This window comes from Ursus americanus, chromosome 4 (genome assembly GCF_024610735.1).
Source record: "Ursus americanus isolate L20-20 chromosome 4, mUrsAme1.1.p, whole genome shotgun sequence".
NCBI lineage: Eukaryota > Metazoa > Chordata > Mammalia > Carnivora > Ursidae > Ursus > Ursus americanus.
Window position 1 is genome coordinate 87,042,445 of NC_142130.1, and position 17,002 is coordinate 87,059,446.

Consider the following 17,002-nt stretch of genomic DNA (forward strand, 5'->3'; position numbering starts at 1 on the left):
ACCTTTGGGTTTTCTATTATCCAGCCATTGACTCAGCCTTATTTCTTCCTGTTTGGAAAAACCCACATCGTGGTTGTTTGGTGTGTCCTTCATCCCAGTCTCTCATCCCTTTTTTTCTCTATTTGTGATTTGGGGCGCCTGGGTGACTCAGTTGGTTAAGCGTCCAACTCTTGGTTTTGGCTCAGGTCATGATCTCGAGGTCATGGGATCGAGCCCTGTGTCGGCTTCTGCCCTCAGCAGGAGTCTGCTTGAGATTCTCTCTCCCTCCCCCTCTACCCCTCCCCACTCGTGCTGTCTAATAAATAAATTAAAAAATCTTGAACGAAAGAACGATTTGTGATTCCTGGGGGCCCCGTGTCTGCCATGGAGAAGTTAGAAAGCCCCTGGGCCACATTTCAAAAGACACATCAGGAAATTCTGAACATGTCTTGAGACTCCTACTAATTCTATGGGATTACAGAGGTTTATAAGCTGCATTCCACACTTTCCCCTTGGTATTCTCACATACTTCTGAAATGTCAGAGCGATGAGATCTTTCTATCCCGGTATTAAACATGCATGAAAAGCCTAGGGGAGAGGAATGAAGATGCTCGATCTGGCTTCTTCATAAAATCTCCTGGGGGAGGATGACTCTTCACGTAGATTTCCGTTATTCTTTGGGAGCAGGATACAACTATAATTGTAGCTTTGCATCTGTGGTTTTTAAAAGTTTGGCGATGAAGCAGGTCACATTTATCAGGCACTGAGTCTGTACCAGGCCCAGCATCCGGTACTTTCTGTGGCTTCGTTCATTTGACCCTCATGCAACCTGAGAGGCGGCTACTATTATTACCCATGGTTTGTAGAGGAGAGACCCTGGATGAGACAGCATGGTCCTCTTTAAGGACTTGTGGCTGGTTTTGCTGATGGTGAACCTCTCCAAACAGAATGAGATTCTGGAGTCAGTTTGGTAAAATACTCAGTTTTTATAAGAACCACTCGCTCCATCCTGGTTGGAGTACTCAGCACAGGGTCACCAGCACTGTCTTTAAAAGAGGCACCTGTTGCCTTTTTCTGTGGTCCCAGCCAGATAATGGAGAAGGGCAGGGACCAGAATGCCATCTTTAGAAGCCAGTTGGTGGCAAGGAGATGTCTCAAAGACGCCCTGAAGAAGAAACGTTCATAAAGGTTTTAGAATTGGTCCTATGGCCTCATGTTACATATTCCGTTCATATTACCTGTTATGTCCTTCAGCTGGACTTCCCTCCACGACCGTAATATCCTACCTCCTTTAGCACGCCACGCGATTTTATGCACCCCACCGGTGACAGGAAGCTCTGTGTCCCCAAAAGGCAAAGGGAAATACAGAAGGTCATAGGGCAGTATTCTTCGAACTGGAGTATTATATACTCTTCTTGAAAAGGAAGAACATTCTTGGTAACCCCTGGTGTTGACTTCAGTTATTTTTATTTAAGTTTTGCTTAACGTGCATGAATGTAAAATTAAACTCCTTTTATTTATGGCCCTGTACAAACAAAAACCCAAAACCAATTTACAAGTTAAATATAACCAAGACTTAAAGAATCCCCAAATATTCAAATTAGCAGCATGAGTTGGGTGCTGTGGCTCCTGCTTCCTGCGCTTTGGGCATGCTTCTCCTTGCTGGGCACAGGTTCTCTGAGCTGGTCGACCCACTGCCGTGCGATCACATAATTCTTCCCCCATTTTCACCCTTCCAGTGGTTTTCAAACCAGATTTTCAAACAAATGTGAAGCTTGTGAAAACCCCAGTTATGGAGCCCTACCCCCAGAGATTCTGATTCCGTGGGTCTGGGGTATGGCCCCAGAATTTGCAGATCCAACATTTCCAGGCTGCCCGATGGAGCACCACACACTGGAAACTACCCCCAAAGTCCACTTCTGTTCCTTTCTCATTAGCCTGTGACAATAAGAGTGTTATATTTTGGCAAAGGTTGTGTGTGGGTAAACACAACTGCAAAAGCACCGAAATCCAGTGTGTACTTGGTTATACGGTGACCCTCCAATGGCCCTGGTTGCCATGTGTAGGATGTGTTAGGGTATCGCCGAAAGAAAACTCAAAATAGAACTGCTGAACCCCTAAAGATGTGACCTGTGGACTTCAGGTTGCGAAACGGTGTATGGTTGGGTATTATAAAACATTTACCTGCGGGGGAAATGATATGGTGTAAGTACAAGGCTCTTGAGCTGTAGGTGTGAACGTTCAGACCAGGACAAAGGTGCCCAGAAGCAAGCAGGGACACAGAAGACTGGTCTTGTTCCACAACCAAAGGGGAGAAGAGAGAGAGACCGTGGCTTAGTGCTGGGGTGCCTTCCTCGTGCCTAGAGTTGCTCTGAGTGGGCTGAGCTGCACTGGGGAGCTTGGAAACAGTTGTCTTGAAGGTGGTTCGGGGGCCCCCAACAAGAACTCTGTGCATGTTCTGGGGAGGGATTCCTATTATAAAAGCCATGTGTCCAACACCCTTTTGAATGCAGAAAGTCTACAATCGGGTGGGTGTGGGGGTGCTTCTGAGTTTTCTCTCTTGTTGGTCTCCAAGAATCCTCCCAGCCGGCATGTTTCTCTCTGGCTCAAACGTATCCACGGGGCAGCATCGCTGGTGGGTTCCCAGACGTGTTACCAGCCCCAGTGCTCCGTCCTGTCCCCCCTCCTGGCTTCTTCAGTCCTGTGACCATTCTCACCATCCGTCCCACTTTCCAGGTTTGTGGACAGCTTGGCACATCGCCTTCCCACGTCTATTACTGAGTAGCCTTTCTCTCTGTGGCCTGCCGTCCCTCTCACTCAGACCTCAGTGGCAGCGGGCCGATTGACCGCCCCAGGCTCCTGCTCCCCGTTCTGAGCCCCTTAAAGCCACTTAATACCAGATGACTGCTCCCCAAGGTGTTTGCCCGTGGAACTTGGATTCGCCCAACATCTATTCTTGTCCTGGAGAATGCGTTCCACCAAACACACAGGGAAATGCTGCTATAAATGGCTCTGCGTATGCCTGGTTCCTTCTTGTCTCCGGATCTTGTCTGCCCAGCTTATCCTCCCCATCCCAAAGATGGAAAAGCTCACACTCAGATACTCCCCGCCCCCCCAGAGGCCACCTGTCTTCAAGGACTTATTATAGACTTCTTTCTCCCTTAATTGAACGCCTCTGTGGTCGGAAGCAGCAAAGTTCATTTCTTAAACCCCCTGCATTCATCGCTCCTTGAAAAGACTGTGCTTAGTCATCTGTTGACTTGTTGACTGTCCCCACAATCCAAGATGGCCAGGCTCTGTCTGCTTCACCCCTGCCCAGCATCTATACCACTGCCCGGGGTGGAGAGCGAGCCAGCAAGTGTCTGTGGCCTGGATGTTTATGTATCTGTCTCCGTAACTCCGCTGTGAGTTACCAAGGAGGCAGCGGGTCTTAGAGTTATGTCTGCAATTTGAGGATGATTTCTGGCTGGAGCCCGTGGGCTCTGTACCTGTCGTGATCTGGGGCACTGTAATTCAGAGGCGCCTCAGTGGAATTGGGCCCCAAGGGTCTCAATTTCAATCCGTCTCATTGGATTTGTTTTGACTGGAAGTCCTATTGCCTGTTTTTAAAACATAGTCCCTCGGGCACTTTTAAACACTTGAGACCTCTTGGCACGCAGGCATTTCATCCCCATCAGGAAATCTCATCAAAATGATATTAGGTTTGCACATCAGGAAAATAAGAGTCCTCCAAGAAGATGTTGCGTTCGGTAGGTTGGCTTTGGATATAAGCAGTTAAGCCCATTCAGAAGGCATTCCGACCACATCTGAGATACGGGGCCAGGGCTGCGGGGCGGAATCTCACAGTGAACAATAATATAAAAAATAAGAGCAGGAAGGAGACACCCCCCCCCCACCGCCCCCCGGGGAATTCTCTGGTTACAGGCACAAACAGAATTCAAGGGAAGAGCAACAGGCCAGTTTTGGGGATAAGACTTTTATTGCAAAGGACTGACAGGTAACCAGGCCTGCCAGCTAGGCTGTGGCTTGCCTCCTTGTGCAGGGTCTTGCCCTATATTTTTTCGTCTGGCTTCCTCCAGGCTCCACCATGTAAGCCATACTTGGAAAACCACATAATGGCAAGACTACTTTTACTCAAGTTTCCTAGCATGCTCCTGGTATTTTCCACAGAATCTGGTCTGGACTTCCTTCCAGAAGGAAGGACATGGTTTCCCTTCCTTAGGGGGTAGCTCTTGAAGTTCCTCAGACTCCTTTGATCTCCACAGTCCATTGTCCAAGTCTTCACAGGCAAGCTTTGACCCATGCTTTTCACTTTGGCTCTTTCAGTGTCGCGCTGAGTTTTCTAGAAAGAAGGCCTCTTGAGGTCAGCCTGAAAGTGATACAGCTGAAGTGTCGCCAAGCCCGTGCCCTATTTGTCTTCCCCTCCCCAGGGGCCTCATTCTGGTCTCATGCTTTGGTGTCTGTCTTTTCAGAGGCGTGAACATGTACGCCATGTTGACTGGCACCCTGCCTTTCACGGTGGAGCCTTTTAGCCTGAGGGCTTTGTACCAGAAGATGGTGGACAAGGAAATGAACCCCCTCCCCACCCAGCTTTCCACAGGTAAGGTGCCTGCTGCCCTGGATTCTGGATTCCAAGACTTGTGTGCCTACCAGGTTTGGTCCATCCATGACGCAGTACTTGCTTTGCAGAAATTGTATTAGGCCTTTTCCTGGGGTTAAACCATGACTCAAGGGCGGTTGAGTTTCCCATGGCTAAGCAGCCATTCATCTCACCTTGGTCCTTTTCCTCTCCATTATAACTCTGAACCCCTCACTTCCTCCTTCCTCCTCCTGCACAAAACCCATGGCATCAGAAGGATCTTGGGAAAATAACTGCAGTCTCGATTGTTTGAAAGCTCACCATATTATAATGTTGACTTTGAAAAAAGCATTTATAATCACATTTCTATTGTGCTTTCCTTCGTCAATTCACCGTCAAGAACTATGACGTTCATTCAAGTTTGGTCTGTGATTTGTTTTGCTATTTGAGGTTTTGAGCCTGTTCGAAAGCTTTTAAATATATGTAGTTTCAGTTACTTGCTGAGGCTGAATCTTCAGTGTGTTCAGCCGGTGTTCTCAAACTTGAGGTGGTTCACATTTCAGTAAACAGGTCGCATTAAGATTTGGTTTCAGATCCAGTAAATTAGCACAATTTGTTCTTTTGTTTGGGTCACAGTTCACTTCGAGTTCCTGGCTTCAGGTTGGCCCTGGCGATCATTTAATTGGCTCCTTAGAGTAAACTCAGCTTCACTGAGATAAGGCATGTGACCACAACAAAAAAAAAGAATTATTTAATTTAATTATTTAATTTCAACATGATTTAAAATAGAGCATTTTTATTTTACTACTGTTATGTATTTTTTCTCTTGAGTTCATAAAGCATCCATGAAGCTTGCCAACTGGAATTCAAATTGAAATGTATTTCTGTATATAATGATCTAATTTGGTCTGTACTTCCACCTTTGCTAGGGAGGGTAGACTCTTGTGTACCCTCATGCCTGGAAAAGGCAGGCAGGGCTCACTTTGAATCCCAGTGAGACGCTGAGGTGCTGGAGAAATGCTTCTCACTATTTAATCATGATAGGCCAGGCTATGCTACAGTTACAGACAGCCCCCAAACCTCAGTGGCTTAAGACAACAAAGACTTAGGGAGGAGGAGCCAGTGGTTCGGCCCGTGGTAGGCCCTAGGGTGGGTTACGCAACAGGGCAAATCCAGATAGATTAGCAGCCCAAGAAGTCAGTCTCGTTACTTCAGAACTGACTTTGTTTTGGGGCGTCTGGGTGGTGCAGTCAGGTAAGCGTCCAACTCTTGGCTTTGGCTCAGGTCATGATCTCAGGGTCCTAAGATTGAGCTTTGCATCGGGCCCTATGCATGCTCAGCGTGGAGTCTGTTTGAGATTCTCTCTCCCTCTCCTCTTGCCCCTCCCACTCGTGCTTTCTCTCTCAAAAAAATAAACCTTTAAAAAGAAAAGAACCAACATTGTTTTAACTCCAGTAATATTACCCAGATTTAGCAGGCTGGGCTCTAAGTATTTTCTGATCATGCAAATTAAATTTACTTTAAAGAAGTGAAAGCTTCACCCCAAAGATGTTTAAAAAATAGTCCAGAAGAAATTCCAAAGAAGATGTATTAGAAATGTTCTGAGCGATTTTAGCATCACTGGGGTCGGCTCCTGCTCTGAGCAGACAGCTTTGACTTTGGCCTTAAGCTCTGTGTGCTTTTTAAAGATCTTCACATTCCTCAGGGACTTTGTTGTCTTGACTTGTCAAGTGTGAACAAGCAAGAATTGCATTTCTTTCTTTCTTTTTTTTTTTTTTCAAGATTTTATTTATTTAAGGGCACCTGGGTGACTTAGTCAGTTAAGCGTCTGCCTTTGACTCAGGTCGTGATCTCAGGGTCCTGGGATCGAGCCCCACATTGGGCTCCCTGCTCAGTGGGGAGTCTGCTTCTCTGCCTCTCTCTCTCTCTCCCTTTCTCTTTGCCCCTCCCCACCACTCGTGCTCTCTCTCTCTTGATTTTAGAAAGAGAGATAGAGAGAGCACGAGTGGTAGGGAGGGGCAGAGAGAGAAGGACAAGCAGACTTCCTGCTGAGTGCGGAGCCCCATACGGTGCTCAATCTCACGACCCCAAGATCATGGGCCTACATAAACCAAGAGTCGATTGCTCAACCGACTGAGCCACGCAGGTGCCCCAAGAATTGCATTTCTTTTTTTTTTTTTTTTAAGATTTTATTTATTTATTTGACAGAGATAGAGACAGCCAGTGAGAGAGGAAACACAAGCAGGGGGAGTGGGAGAGGAAGAAGCAGGCTCATAGCGGAGGAGCCTGATGTGGGGCTCGATCCCGTAACGCCAGGATCACGCCCTGAGCCAAAGGCAGATGCTTGCCACCCAGGCACCCCAAGAATTGCATTTCTATATTTGATTTTCCAATTAAGGAGTCTGGACTCCTCCCTTAACCTTTTTTTTTTTTTAAACTATTGGGATGTATATAAGTATTTCTCCTATTTCTCCTCAACCAGGGCTTCGTGCCAGGTAGCAAGCGTGGTGCTTGCACAGAATAGATGCTCAGGGAATCCAGGTTGCTGACTTGGGTTGGCCAAGCGTGTAGCTCCGAAGGCAGCCCTCAGCTCCGCCCACCTGCTCAGGGACCAGACTTGACCGGGTGCACTGGGGCCCCGAGCTGGGTGCTGGCTGCCAGTGCACGTCATTTTATCTTGTTCACACAGTGAATGACCTCGGTTTTAGAGATGCGCCCCTGGCCTTCTGACAGCCCCCCGTCTCCCCAACCCTTTGCCCTTTACTCTTTGCCAGGTTTACCTCTTCTTTCCAACGAGCCTGGCCCACCATCATTTATGGTACCGTGCAGTACCATCTTGTTTATATCCAAAAATACTCCCTCACCAGCAATGAGAGTAGCTGAATGGCCATATGTAAGTGCTTTTCACATTAGCATTTGTTCTCACAACCACCCTGCAAGGTAAGTACTCTTAGTCCCAATTTATCAATGAGGAAACTGTCTCTGCGAACTTATGTCGCTTCTCTATTTGTGAATTTATGTCTGCTCGACTCCCAAACCTGGATTTTCCTACTATACTGGGCTGCCTCTCTCCCTTTTCTTATTTTGTCGGGTATAAGATGCTTCCCCTCCCTGCAGATTTGGGGGAATTATCTATTGCTTTTATGTTCTGAGTTGTCCAAATTGAAATGTCCAAATTGAAAATATGCCAGTTTCATTAAGTGTCTCACTAACACATCTTTATTTTTCTTTAAAGATTTTATTTATTTATTTGAGAGAGAGTGCGCACGTGCACGCGCACGAACAGGGGGAGGAGCAGAGGGAGAGGGAGAAGCAGACTCCCCACTGAGCACAGAACCCAATGTGGGTCTTGACCCCAGGACCCTGAGATGACGACCTGAGCCAAAGGCAGACACTTAACCGACTGAGCCACCCAGGTGCCCCTCACCAACACATCTTTAATTTAATGATTCTAACACTCGTATTTGCAATGATCTCTATACATCTATCGTATAATAGTACTCTTTTTTAGATTAAGGTGGGAGAATTTTTGCCGAGTTGAAAGAAAAAGACAGCGTTACCGCCCTTGTGAGTCCCTTGTGCATGCTCTCAAAGAATTGCCCCTCATCTCTACCATGTGGTTTGAAAACTTAAGCTTCTGGGACCTTTCCAATTCTTGCTTCTAGACAGTCTCTTTCTGCTTGTTGGCACTTGGCGTATCGCAGAGTCGGGAATGCCGTTCATGGCTTGCACATGTTTCAGCCAGCTTATCTTTACATCTCTACATCTCAGTGATGGTGCTTACACATTTCCAATAGTCCCTTCCGCGCAAGAGGGTTTTGTACCATGAAGTCATGGAAGTGAAGCCAAAGGTGAGGTGTTCGCAGTTGCAAGGGTAGAGCTAGCGCCAACCGAGATCTCTGAGAAGGTTCCACTGTCAAATCATTGTTGCTGCTGCTTTTGCCTCGGGGGTGATAAGGAAGGAGCCTCGGGTGGGGGGGGCGGGTACTCCACTTGCATCTCCTGGGCTGCACGACTGCAAAACGTCCGATGGCTGTGTCTGTGTCCTCTAGCCCTTTCCCTAGGGACGATGTCAAGGTGCCCCCACAAACCAGTCCAGACTATGGAAGGCAGACCCGTCATGGAGGAAAGTAGGTTTTGCACTGGAGTGGTGTGGGTTGCGTGTGATGTGGAGCACAGAGAGGGAGCTCTCTGTGTGGGTCCTCCCTACCCTGGGGCCTGAATGGAGACCCCAATTAACTTCCTTAGAAGAGTGGAGAGCAATGAGAGGCCATGCTCGCCATGGCTTTCCAGAACAATGGAGAATTTTAATCCCTTGTGTCCATGAAACATAGGGATTTTCAAGATCCTAAGACAAACTTCAGAGAACTCTCCCGATATTTTCAAAGTCCTTTTTGGATAGTAATGCAATGTTGGTGATGTCCAAAGAAATAAAATTCATCAGTAGAGATTAGAACTAAAATTACTTGTGCTCATCAGCAATTTGTGAAGATGCCGAGCGCGTGGTTCTGAAAATAGAACAGAAATGCACATCCAGTCTGTTCTTAGCTCTTCTGGGTCATCATACTCTGCAAAACCCTTGCCGTAGTCTCGGCTGTACGGGTCCTTTGAGGGTAAGCGACCGAGAAGTCTCAGAACCATCACGAACTCATAGCCTCCACATGTCAATTGAGGAAGCCACATCTTTGTTGTTTGACCAACAGATGGCCCTGATTAGGCGTCCAGATGACTCTTGCAATATAGGGGAGTCGAGTGAAGGGAGATAGAGATTCCAGAAAGAGGAGCTTCTTTTTTTGGAGATCAGTTTGCTTTTCAGACCATGGAAGAATATTTTAGGAAAAGTTTTATTTGGAGACCCAGCTATAAAACGTAGAGTATTAAATGTACCTAATGGCTGAGTGAGCGTCTGCATGTATATTTTTACCCACTCCATTCTTAATGAGAAATGACCTTCTGGTGACCGCACCAACTGGATGGGAACCCACTGGAGGAGTTACCCGGTGGCATGACTAAGTAAAAGTTGTTTCTTTTGGGTGGATTCGGGCATCACCATCAGCCCCTCTCTTGATGGCTTGATTTCTACCCTGCAGAAAATGGGTCGACAGAAGACACCCACCATTCTGTAAGAACAGTATTAGAATGAGAACAAAAGCCTATGAGAAAGTGACTTTTTTTCGAGAGGTTAGATTATGTTAGAAAACTGAAAGATACCTTTGGAGGGAAGGGTAGGAAAGTTTGGAAACCAAGCAAATTAGGACTGTGTTCTGGAGTCTCTTACTTGGTATATTGGAAATTGGGTATCATGGGCAAAGCTACCTAAAAGGATATTATTTATAGTGCCAAGATGATATGACCGTTCTCCATAAGAGAAGGAGCAGAGAATGAAAAGAAAATCATAGTCCCACAACTCCAGCAAGACAGACCATCTTTATTTCGAAGTAATCCTTGGCATTCTTTGTCCATATGTGTTCATGCGTGTTCTCCTGCTGGCAGTCTGGGGCTGTGACCTTCCATGTTTCCCATGTCGTGCAGTTGTCTTACATTGTTAGACTCTTCAAGAACGTAAATATCTACTTGGAGACGAACCAGCTTCCTATCCTTAGTGCCTGGACGGACAGCAGGCGCTTCGTTAAATATTCGTTTAACGAAAGGAGATCCAGGGCATTTGGAAACAATCATTTTTGCCTGGGATGGAAAGGAAAGGGGGCTGGAGGGATTTTATAGTTTGTCAGTTGCTTCTCATATTCTTTGCTTACGTACCATGCTCAGCATAACCGATGTGACCACAGCATGCTTCGGTCGGCTGCAAAATAAGGACGGATTTGATTGGCGTACATTCTGCCCAAGCAGCCCCTTGGTTTTGAGGGAGAGCACAAAAGGAAAGGGCCCATCAAGCAGACATGGGTTTATGAGTGTGGCGCTTACTGGAAGTTTGTATACAAGCTAGGCATTTAAAACTCGGGTGGCTATTACAGGGTTTACTTACACTTTCACTGAAACTGGCTCTCTGATTGGCTTGGCTGCGTGGGCGTGGGCTCTGGCTGGTCGGGGTGCTATGTTGTCCGTTCAGAGTCTGGGGACGAAGTGGACGGCCATGCGAAATGGCTTTAAAAGAGAACCAGCGGTTCCTGGGTAGCTCAGTCGGTTAAGCGTCTGACTCTTGATTTCAGCTCAGGTCATGATCTCAGGGTTGTGAGATGGAGCCCCACGTCGGGCTCCATGCTGGGTGTGGAGCCTGCTTAGGATTCTTTCTCTTTCTTTCCCTCTGCCCCTCCTCCACACTCTCCCCCACTCTAAAAAAAAAAAAAAAGACCAGAAAGAAAGCAGGACCTCCCTTAGTCTCTTGAGACGCTCTGTGTGTCACATGGTGGTGGGCAAGTTAGAGGGTATAATACTGAACGCCTTTACCCTCTGGTTCCTTCCTCAAAAACCCATCTGAAGAACAAGCATTTTCTCTTTACTTTCTTTTATCCCTTCAAGCCTGGAAATAGAACAGCTCTTGGGCTCGCCTTTAGAGATGGGCTGTGAGATCAGACCACAGGTTGTCCTGGGAGGTGCGGGGCATGGGGAGACCCGAACTGGTTCTTGCTTCACCGTGTACCAGTTTCATCCCTCAGACAGATATCTTAAACTCTTTGGACTTGAGGCACCTGGAGATCCAGAGAGTAGACCCGTGCTGGCAATGACTCTGGAGAGGGGGTGGGCCACCTGCCTTGAGTCTCGGCGGCATCTGCATTCAGCCTATAACATGGGTTTGTTTGCCGAATGTCTTCCCAGGCGCCATCAACTTCCTGCGCTCTCTCCTGGAACCAGATCCTGTGAAGAGGCCCAATATTCAGCAAGCACTGGCGAATCGCTGGCTTAATGAGAATTACACGGGCAAAGTGCCATGTAATGTCACCTATCCCAACAGGTAATGAAGTACACACAGATGGACCCCTTCTCAGGCCAGGTGGGGCTGCCTTATGAGCCCTGAACACTTCTGGACAGGAAGCGGTACACGATCCAAGGAGAAGCTGTGTTTTCTCCTGGCTACCCATCATCCACGCCCATACATCCAGGGACAGGCCCACCTCAGTGCACGGGAGGAAGTGTAGATGGGGCCACCCCATGTGGTTGTGCGGAGTGTGCCCTGCATGGGGCCCCCAGCGGAGGGTGGATGGAGGCTGGACTCCACGACACATTCCCCTTGTCATACTTGCCCCGGGGGGCTTGCATCTTCACAGAGTGGCGCCTCTTTCTAATTCACACAAAGGGACCGTTCAGCCTAGCTGTGGCCTGAGTGAGTGAGTGTGTGTGTGTCTGAGTTTGAGTGTGTCTGTGACAGTATCTGATTGTGTTTGAGTGTGTGTGAGATTTAGCCTCAGGCAGAGTCCAGGGGGATTGGCCTTCTCCCCTTTCAAACCGCCCCTTGGGCCCCTCTGCTGCTGCTTTGCTCCGATGGTTAGTTGAGCCCATAGTCCCCTGCTTAGAGTGGTGGGGGCAGGAAGAAAAGGCGGTAGAAGGAGGCACTTGCTTCAGACCATCTTTCCCTGCAGACTTCCTGTGAAGGCTTCACCTTAGCAGCTCCCAAGAGGAGAATGCTTCAAGCAAGGCTCGAGGGTGGGGATCCACAGCGTGGAAACCCTGAGGGGCACCTCGTGGTGGCTCACACGTCTCCATTGCTGCTGTCTGACTGCAGATTTGAAAACAAGTGCAAGAAAACGTTTCCTTGTACTTTTTCCTACTCATCTGACCTGTTGTTAACTGCCGGGATTGAAGGCATGAGGCCCCTCACCTTGGTTCCTTTACAGCAAACATGAAGACCACATGGGTCACATACCTTCCAGGACTGGGACCCACACCCTAGGGCCTGGGACTGCTCACTCTAGTCTGAAGCCCAGATGAGAACAAGGACCACTGATGAAGGGGGACAGGTATTTTCAAAATGTCAAGGAAGGTCTGGAAACATCCACCAAGCCATAGGAAAGCTGTCGCACTGAGTTCTCCAAATAGGATGGGCAGGCAGGGCTCTGTCTTGGGGAGAAAGTTCTAGAAGAACTTAAGAGGCCACGGGTAGAGTCTGCATCCATGCTACTGAGCCAAACTTACACTCACTGTAGATGAGGTGGTTTCATTCTGTTGCCATCTAGAATTCTAGCATTTGAGTCTTGAGAGGTAATTGAAACAAAGTCTAGGTTACTTAGGTTACCGAGGGAACCTGGAAATAGACTGCTGGTTTCCAACACTGGCTCCACTTGGCCCGTATCTGAAACAGACACCAGAAATATTACCTCCACGTGAGATGGAAAGCAAAGCCGAGGAGCCATGGCTCCTTACCAGTGCTCGCAAAGGACGGCAGCACGCAGGTATGCTTTCTGTCAGAGGAGGGGGCGCTGGTGACAGCCGCGTGAGTCATTACACTAATGTAATCACCGCCTAAATGAACATGATCAATCCACTCAACGTGGCAGCCGTTCAAAGGCAGGGGAGCTGGTATTAGAAGTACAGTCTCCCCCTCTTGTCGGCCGCAGCCTCATCCACGAAGAGGTGCCTCGTTCTGCAGCTTTTCCACACGTGGTGGCCAGGCATTTGTAGATTCAAACTTAAACTCAAGGATCCTCAACTGGTTTTTGCCAGATGAGCAGTTTTTTGCCTTTGGACTTGGTCAGAAGCATAAAGGCTGCACATGAACGAATTGGGTTGTGAAAACGGTTAAGATCATGTATATTAAACAGCCGCTTACTGTCTTCTGTTTATACAAGTCCCATTGGTCATTTCGCACCAGAGGTAAATTAATGTTCCGTTTTGAAGTACCGAAACCAGCAATCTGAACTCTTACAGGAGGTAGGCTTTTTACAGTCTTGATTTTGAAAAATATGTAAAGCAAAAAGAAGGAGGGGAAGGGGAAGGAGAAGAAAGAAAGAAACAGTGCTTTTAATACTTATTTTTCAGGGTTGACCAGAGCAGGGATAAATGGAGTAAGAACATGTGATTGGGGGGCGCCTGGGTGGCTCAGTTGTTGAGCACCTGCCTTGGCTCAGAGCGTGATCCCAGAGTCCTGGGATCGAGCCCCATGTCGGGCTCCCTGCTCCACTGGGAGCCTGCTTCTTCCTCTCCCACTCCCCCTGCTTGTGTTCCCTCTCTCATTGGCTGTCTCTCTCTTTGTCAAATAAGTGAATAAAATCTTTAAAAAAAAAAAAAAACCATGTGATCAGGGAAAGGAATATAGACCGCATTATATGGTATATTTTATAGCTTCCCAACAAGCCTAGCCTCAGATTTCATTATTTTAGATGTTGTTGAAAATGTTTTACTTTTGGGAAAGAGCGAAAATACAGGGCTTATGTTTTATATCACTCTTCTGTAAAGCCTTCTGTTAAGTCATTTGGGCTTCCAAGTTGATCTCCAAAAGGCAAGAGGAAAATAGCTTTAAAAGTCAACTTTTTATAATAAATATTCATGCCACTCAGTCAACAGTTTGCTGTGCACCCGGCCAGCCTCCCTATGCTAGGAGCAGATATTTTTAGGGAGGTGACCTTGGCTGCCTGCCTCCATCTCCCTGCTCGAGCCTGGACAGTTTCCCAGCGTCGTCCAGTTAGCGCCAGAGGTGGGCGGGAGGGAAAGGAGGTCATTGGCAACAGGGTGGCATTAGGCCGAAGTTGGTATAACAAGGTATTTAATGCAGATTTACTTAGAATTACACCTGGTGTTCTGGAACGTTTTACTAGTGTCCATATCGTCCAAACATAGGGAGATCGTAAAAATCAAATAACTGATATTGCAGACTTCCAAATGTCCACGTTGCTTATTGAAAATGTTTAGTACTGTCGGTCAACAGAGTGGACAGTGTCTTTCAGCAGACCTCTCCTATTTCTGAAGACAATGGATATGAAGGGCAGAGAAGGGCGCTTACTGCACCCTTCTCCCCTCCACCACCCAGCCCCACCCTGTTGGCACTCCTCTTCCGGAGGGCTCTCTCTTCCGGGGCCTGCTCCAGGGGTAGGGGGCGGGCTGCCGAGGGTGGCGGTGGTTTGATTGGCCAGCGGCGGCTCATGCAGCCGTGATCTGATTGGCCCCGGGTGAGGCCATGCAGCCGTGGTCTGATTGGCCAAAGACGAGGCACAGGGCAATGGTCTGATTGGCCAGGGGCAGGGTCACGCCCACACACATTACTGGGTAGTTTCAAAAATCGAGCCTTCTGCTTTAGTAAGTGCTTTGGCAAGCTTCAAGTCATTGTATTCTTTTTAGACAAACATTATTTTTTATCACTAGTCATTCCTACCCCCTCCTATCCATTATCTAGAATTAGTGATTTTGTGGCCAACAGGGAGGGGAGGGCAGATTTTGTGGTTCCGTGGGTGCCTTTTCTTTGGGTGGCACTTACCCATATCTAGGGAGGGACTGCAGCCACAGGTTATGCCGATGGTTGATGGGAGATGGTCCGCAGACCTAGGTCTGCTCTTGCTGCCCTTTTCAGCTGGCCCGTGAATTTGGCAAGTCTGTTTCCTCTTCTGTATCATGATGGAGTTGTCCTGTGTGGTTTGGCAAGGCATTATGGGTTGGGGGTCCCATAAAAAATGTCCTCGGACCCTTGGTGGAGGGTTGGTGGGCTACAGAGCTCTCCCACCGGATGTGCTTGCTTCTCAGGGTGCCCTATTTCTATCTCTCTTAAGGGATTTAGAAGGTTCTATTTGATGGTGTACCCCTTGCTACCATCACACACACACACTCTATACTCCTCCGCTTGCTGTCTTGTTCTCCATAGCCCTTCCTCGTGTCTATTTATTTGAGAGCTGCTGAGTGTAGAGGTTTAGCATCTAGACTCTGAGCCAGGCTGCCAGCGTTTGAATTCTGGGGCTGCTACTTCCTGCCTGTGTGACCCCGAGGTCACAAGTCACTTCACAGCTGCGGGCCTCAGTTTCTTCCATCTGTAACATGGGGATAATAATAGTACCTACTCACAAGATTTTCATGAAGACTGAATGAATTTATTTTGTCTGTTCCCCACTGGAACGTTGACTCCATGAGACAGGGACTTGTTGAAGGAATGAATAAATGAATGAATGGATGAGTAGATAAATGAATAACAGGCATTCATTTCTAACCAAGGAGTTTATCTTCATAATACTCCCGTGAAACAGCTTTAATCTGTCTTCTGGGAGCACCCTACTTTGCAGCTGAGCCCCCAGTTCCCTCTTGGTGAACGCGGGATTTCACACTGTTCCTTTAAACACAGTCTGGGTTGACTTCTGAATGTGCTCCTTTCCCAGCCCCACTTACACCCAACTCAACTGTGGGCTCTACCCATGTCCAATAAACACATTTTTAGAAAAGAGTGCCAGATTGTAAAGAAATTTGGGGATAATTGGGGAAATCTGAATATGGTGTAGATATTAGAGAATACTGGGCAATTATTACAAATTATTAAATTATTGGGTGTGTGGATGGAATTGTGATTCTGCAGTAGGTATCCTTGGATCTTGAAGGTACACACTGGGGTGTGTACGAATGAAAGGTCATGATGTCTGTGATGTAAAATACTTGAGCACTAAATAAACAGATAAATAAATAAATGAAGAAAATAGGGCAAAGTGTTAACAGTGGTGTCTTCTGGTGTTGGGTGCACAAAGGGTATTTATACTCTTCTCACTAGTTTTCTGTCTGTGTGACATTATTCATAATAAAAAAAGTCAAGTGGATGGACGGACGGACGGACGGACCCGGCTGTCCATAGGGCCCTGGTTGGTGGGGGCGGTGGGTGCTTTGTGCCACCATGTTTGTGATCATCACTAAGGAGACCCCGAAGCCTCTCAGTGGAGGCGGAGAGTGACCGGTGCTCTCTCTGCTGGGCAGGATTTCCCTGGAGGACCTGAGCCCGAGTGTGGTGCTGCACATGACGGAGAAGCTGGGCTACAAGAACAGCGACGTGATCAACACCGTGCTCTCCAACCGCGCCTGCCACATCCTCGCCATCTACTTCCTCTTAAACAAGAAACTCGAGCGCTATTTGTCAGGGGTGAGTGGGGCCCTAGTGGCAGTTTTCTCTGCTCTCCCTGGAAAAAGGAGCTCTTACACCTAGAGTGTTTCTCAGTTGCTGACACTTGATCTGAGCTGTTAATTGAAACTAATGGGAGGCAGGGTTTCTGAACGTGGGATAAAATAGTAGCAGAACCGGCTTCTTTTTTGTCTGAGGTGTTTTTCAGATACCCTCCCACGGAGTTAAGCCTTGGGCAGCACTGGGAGAGATTCAAGCCACTTTTCCCTTCAGTTTCTCTGTTGCCTTTTCTGTCTACCTCTGAGCTCCTTGGGTTCCCATGTGAAAGGCACCGGCCACTTCTGTGGTCATAAAAGTTGGGGAGCAGTGCCTTTCGGGCATTCATCTCTACTGCATGATTTCATGAGGAGGCCATTCTTTATATTTACTTCTCTGGAAAGTAAAAATGAACTTGAGCTTTCCTAGCT

At 47.7% G+C, this 17,002-nt stretch overlaps 1 protein-coding gene across 3 annotated transcripts in view; it reads left to right on the forward strand.

Moving 5' to 3' along the window:
• The window catches only part of HUNK (hormonally up-regulated Neu-associated kinase), a 102,206-nt gene that overhangs the window by 66,197 nt on the left and 19,007 nt on the right, over positions 1-17,002 (forward strand). For all 3 annotated transcript variants that reach the window (XM_045785506.2, XM_045785507.2, XM_045785510.2), the window contains exons 5-7: positions 4,452-4,579; positions 11,336-11,471; positions 16,394-16,556. In XM_045785506.2, the coding sequence (XP_045641462.2) occupies positions 4,452-4,579; positions 11,336-11,471; positions 16,394-16,556 (427 nt within the window). The remainder of the gene's footprint in view (positions 1-4,451; positions 4,580-11,335; positions 11,472-16,393; positions 16,557-17,002) is intronic.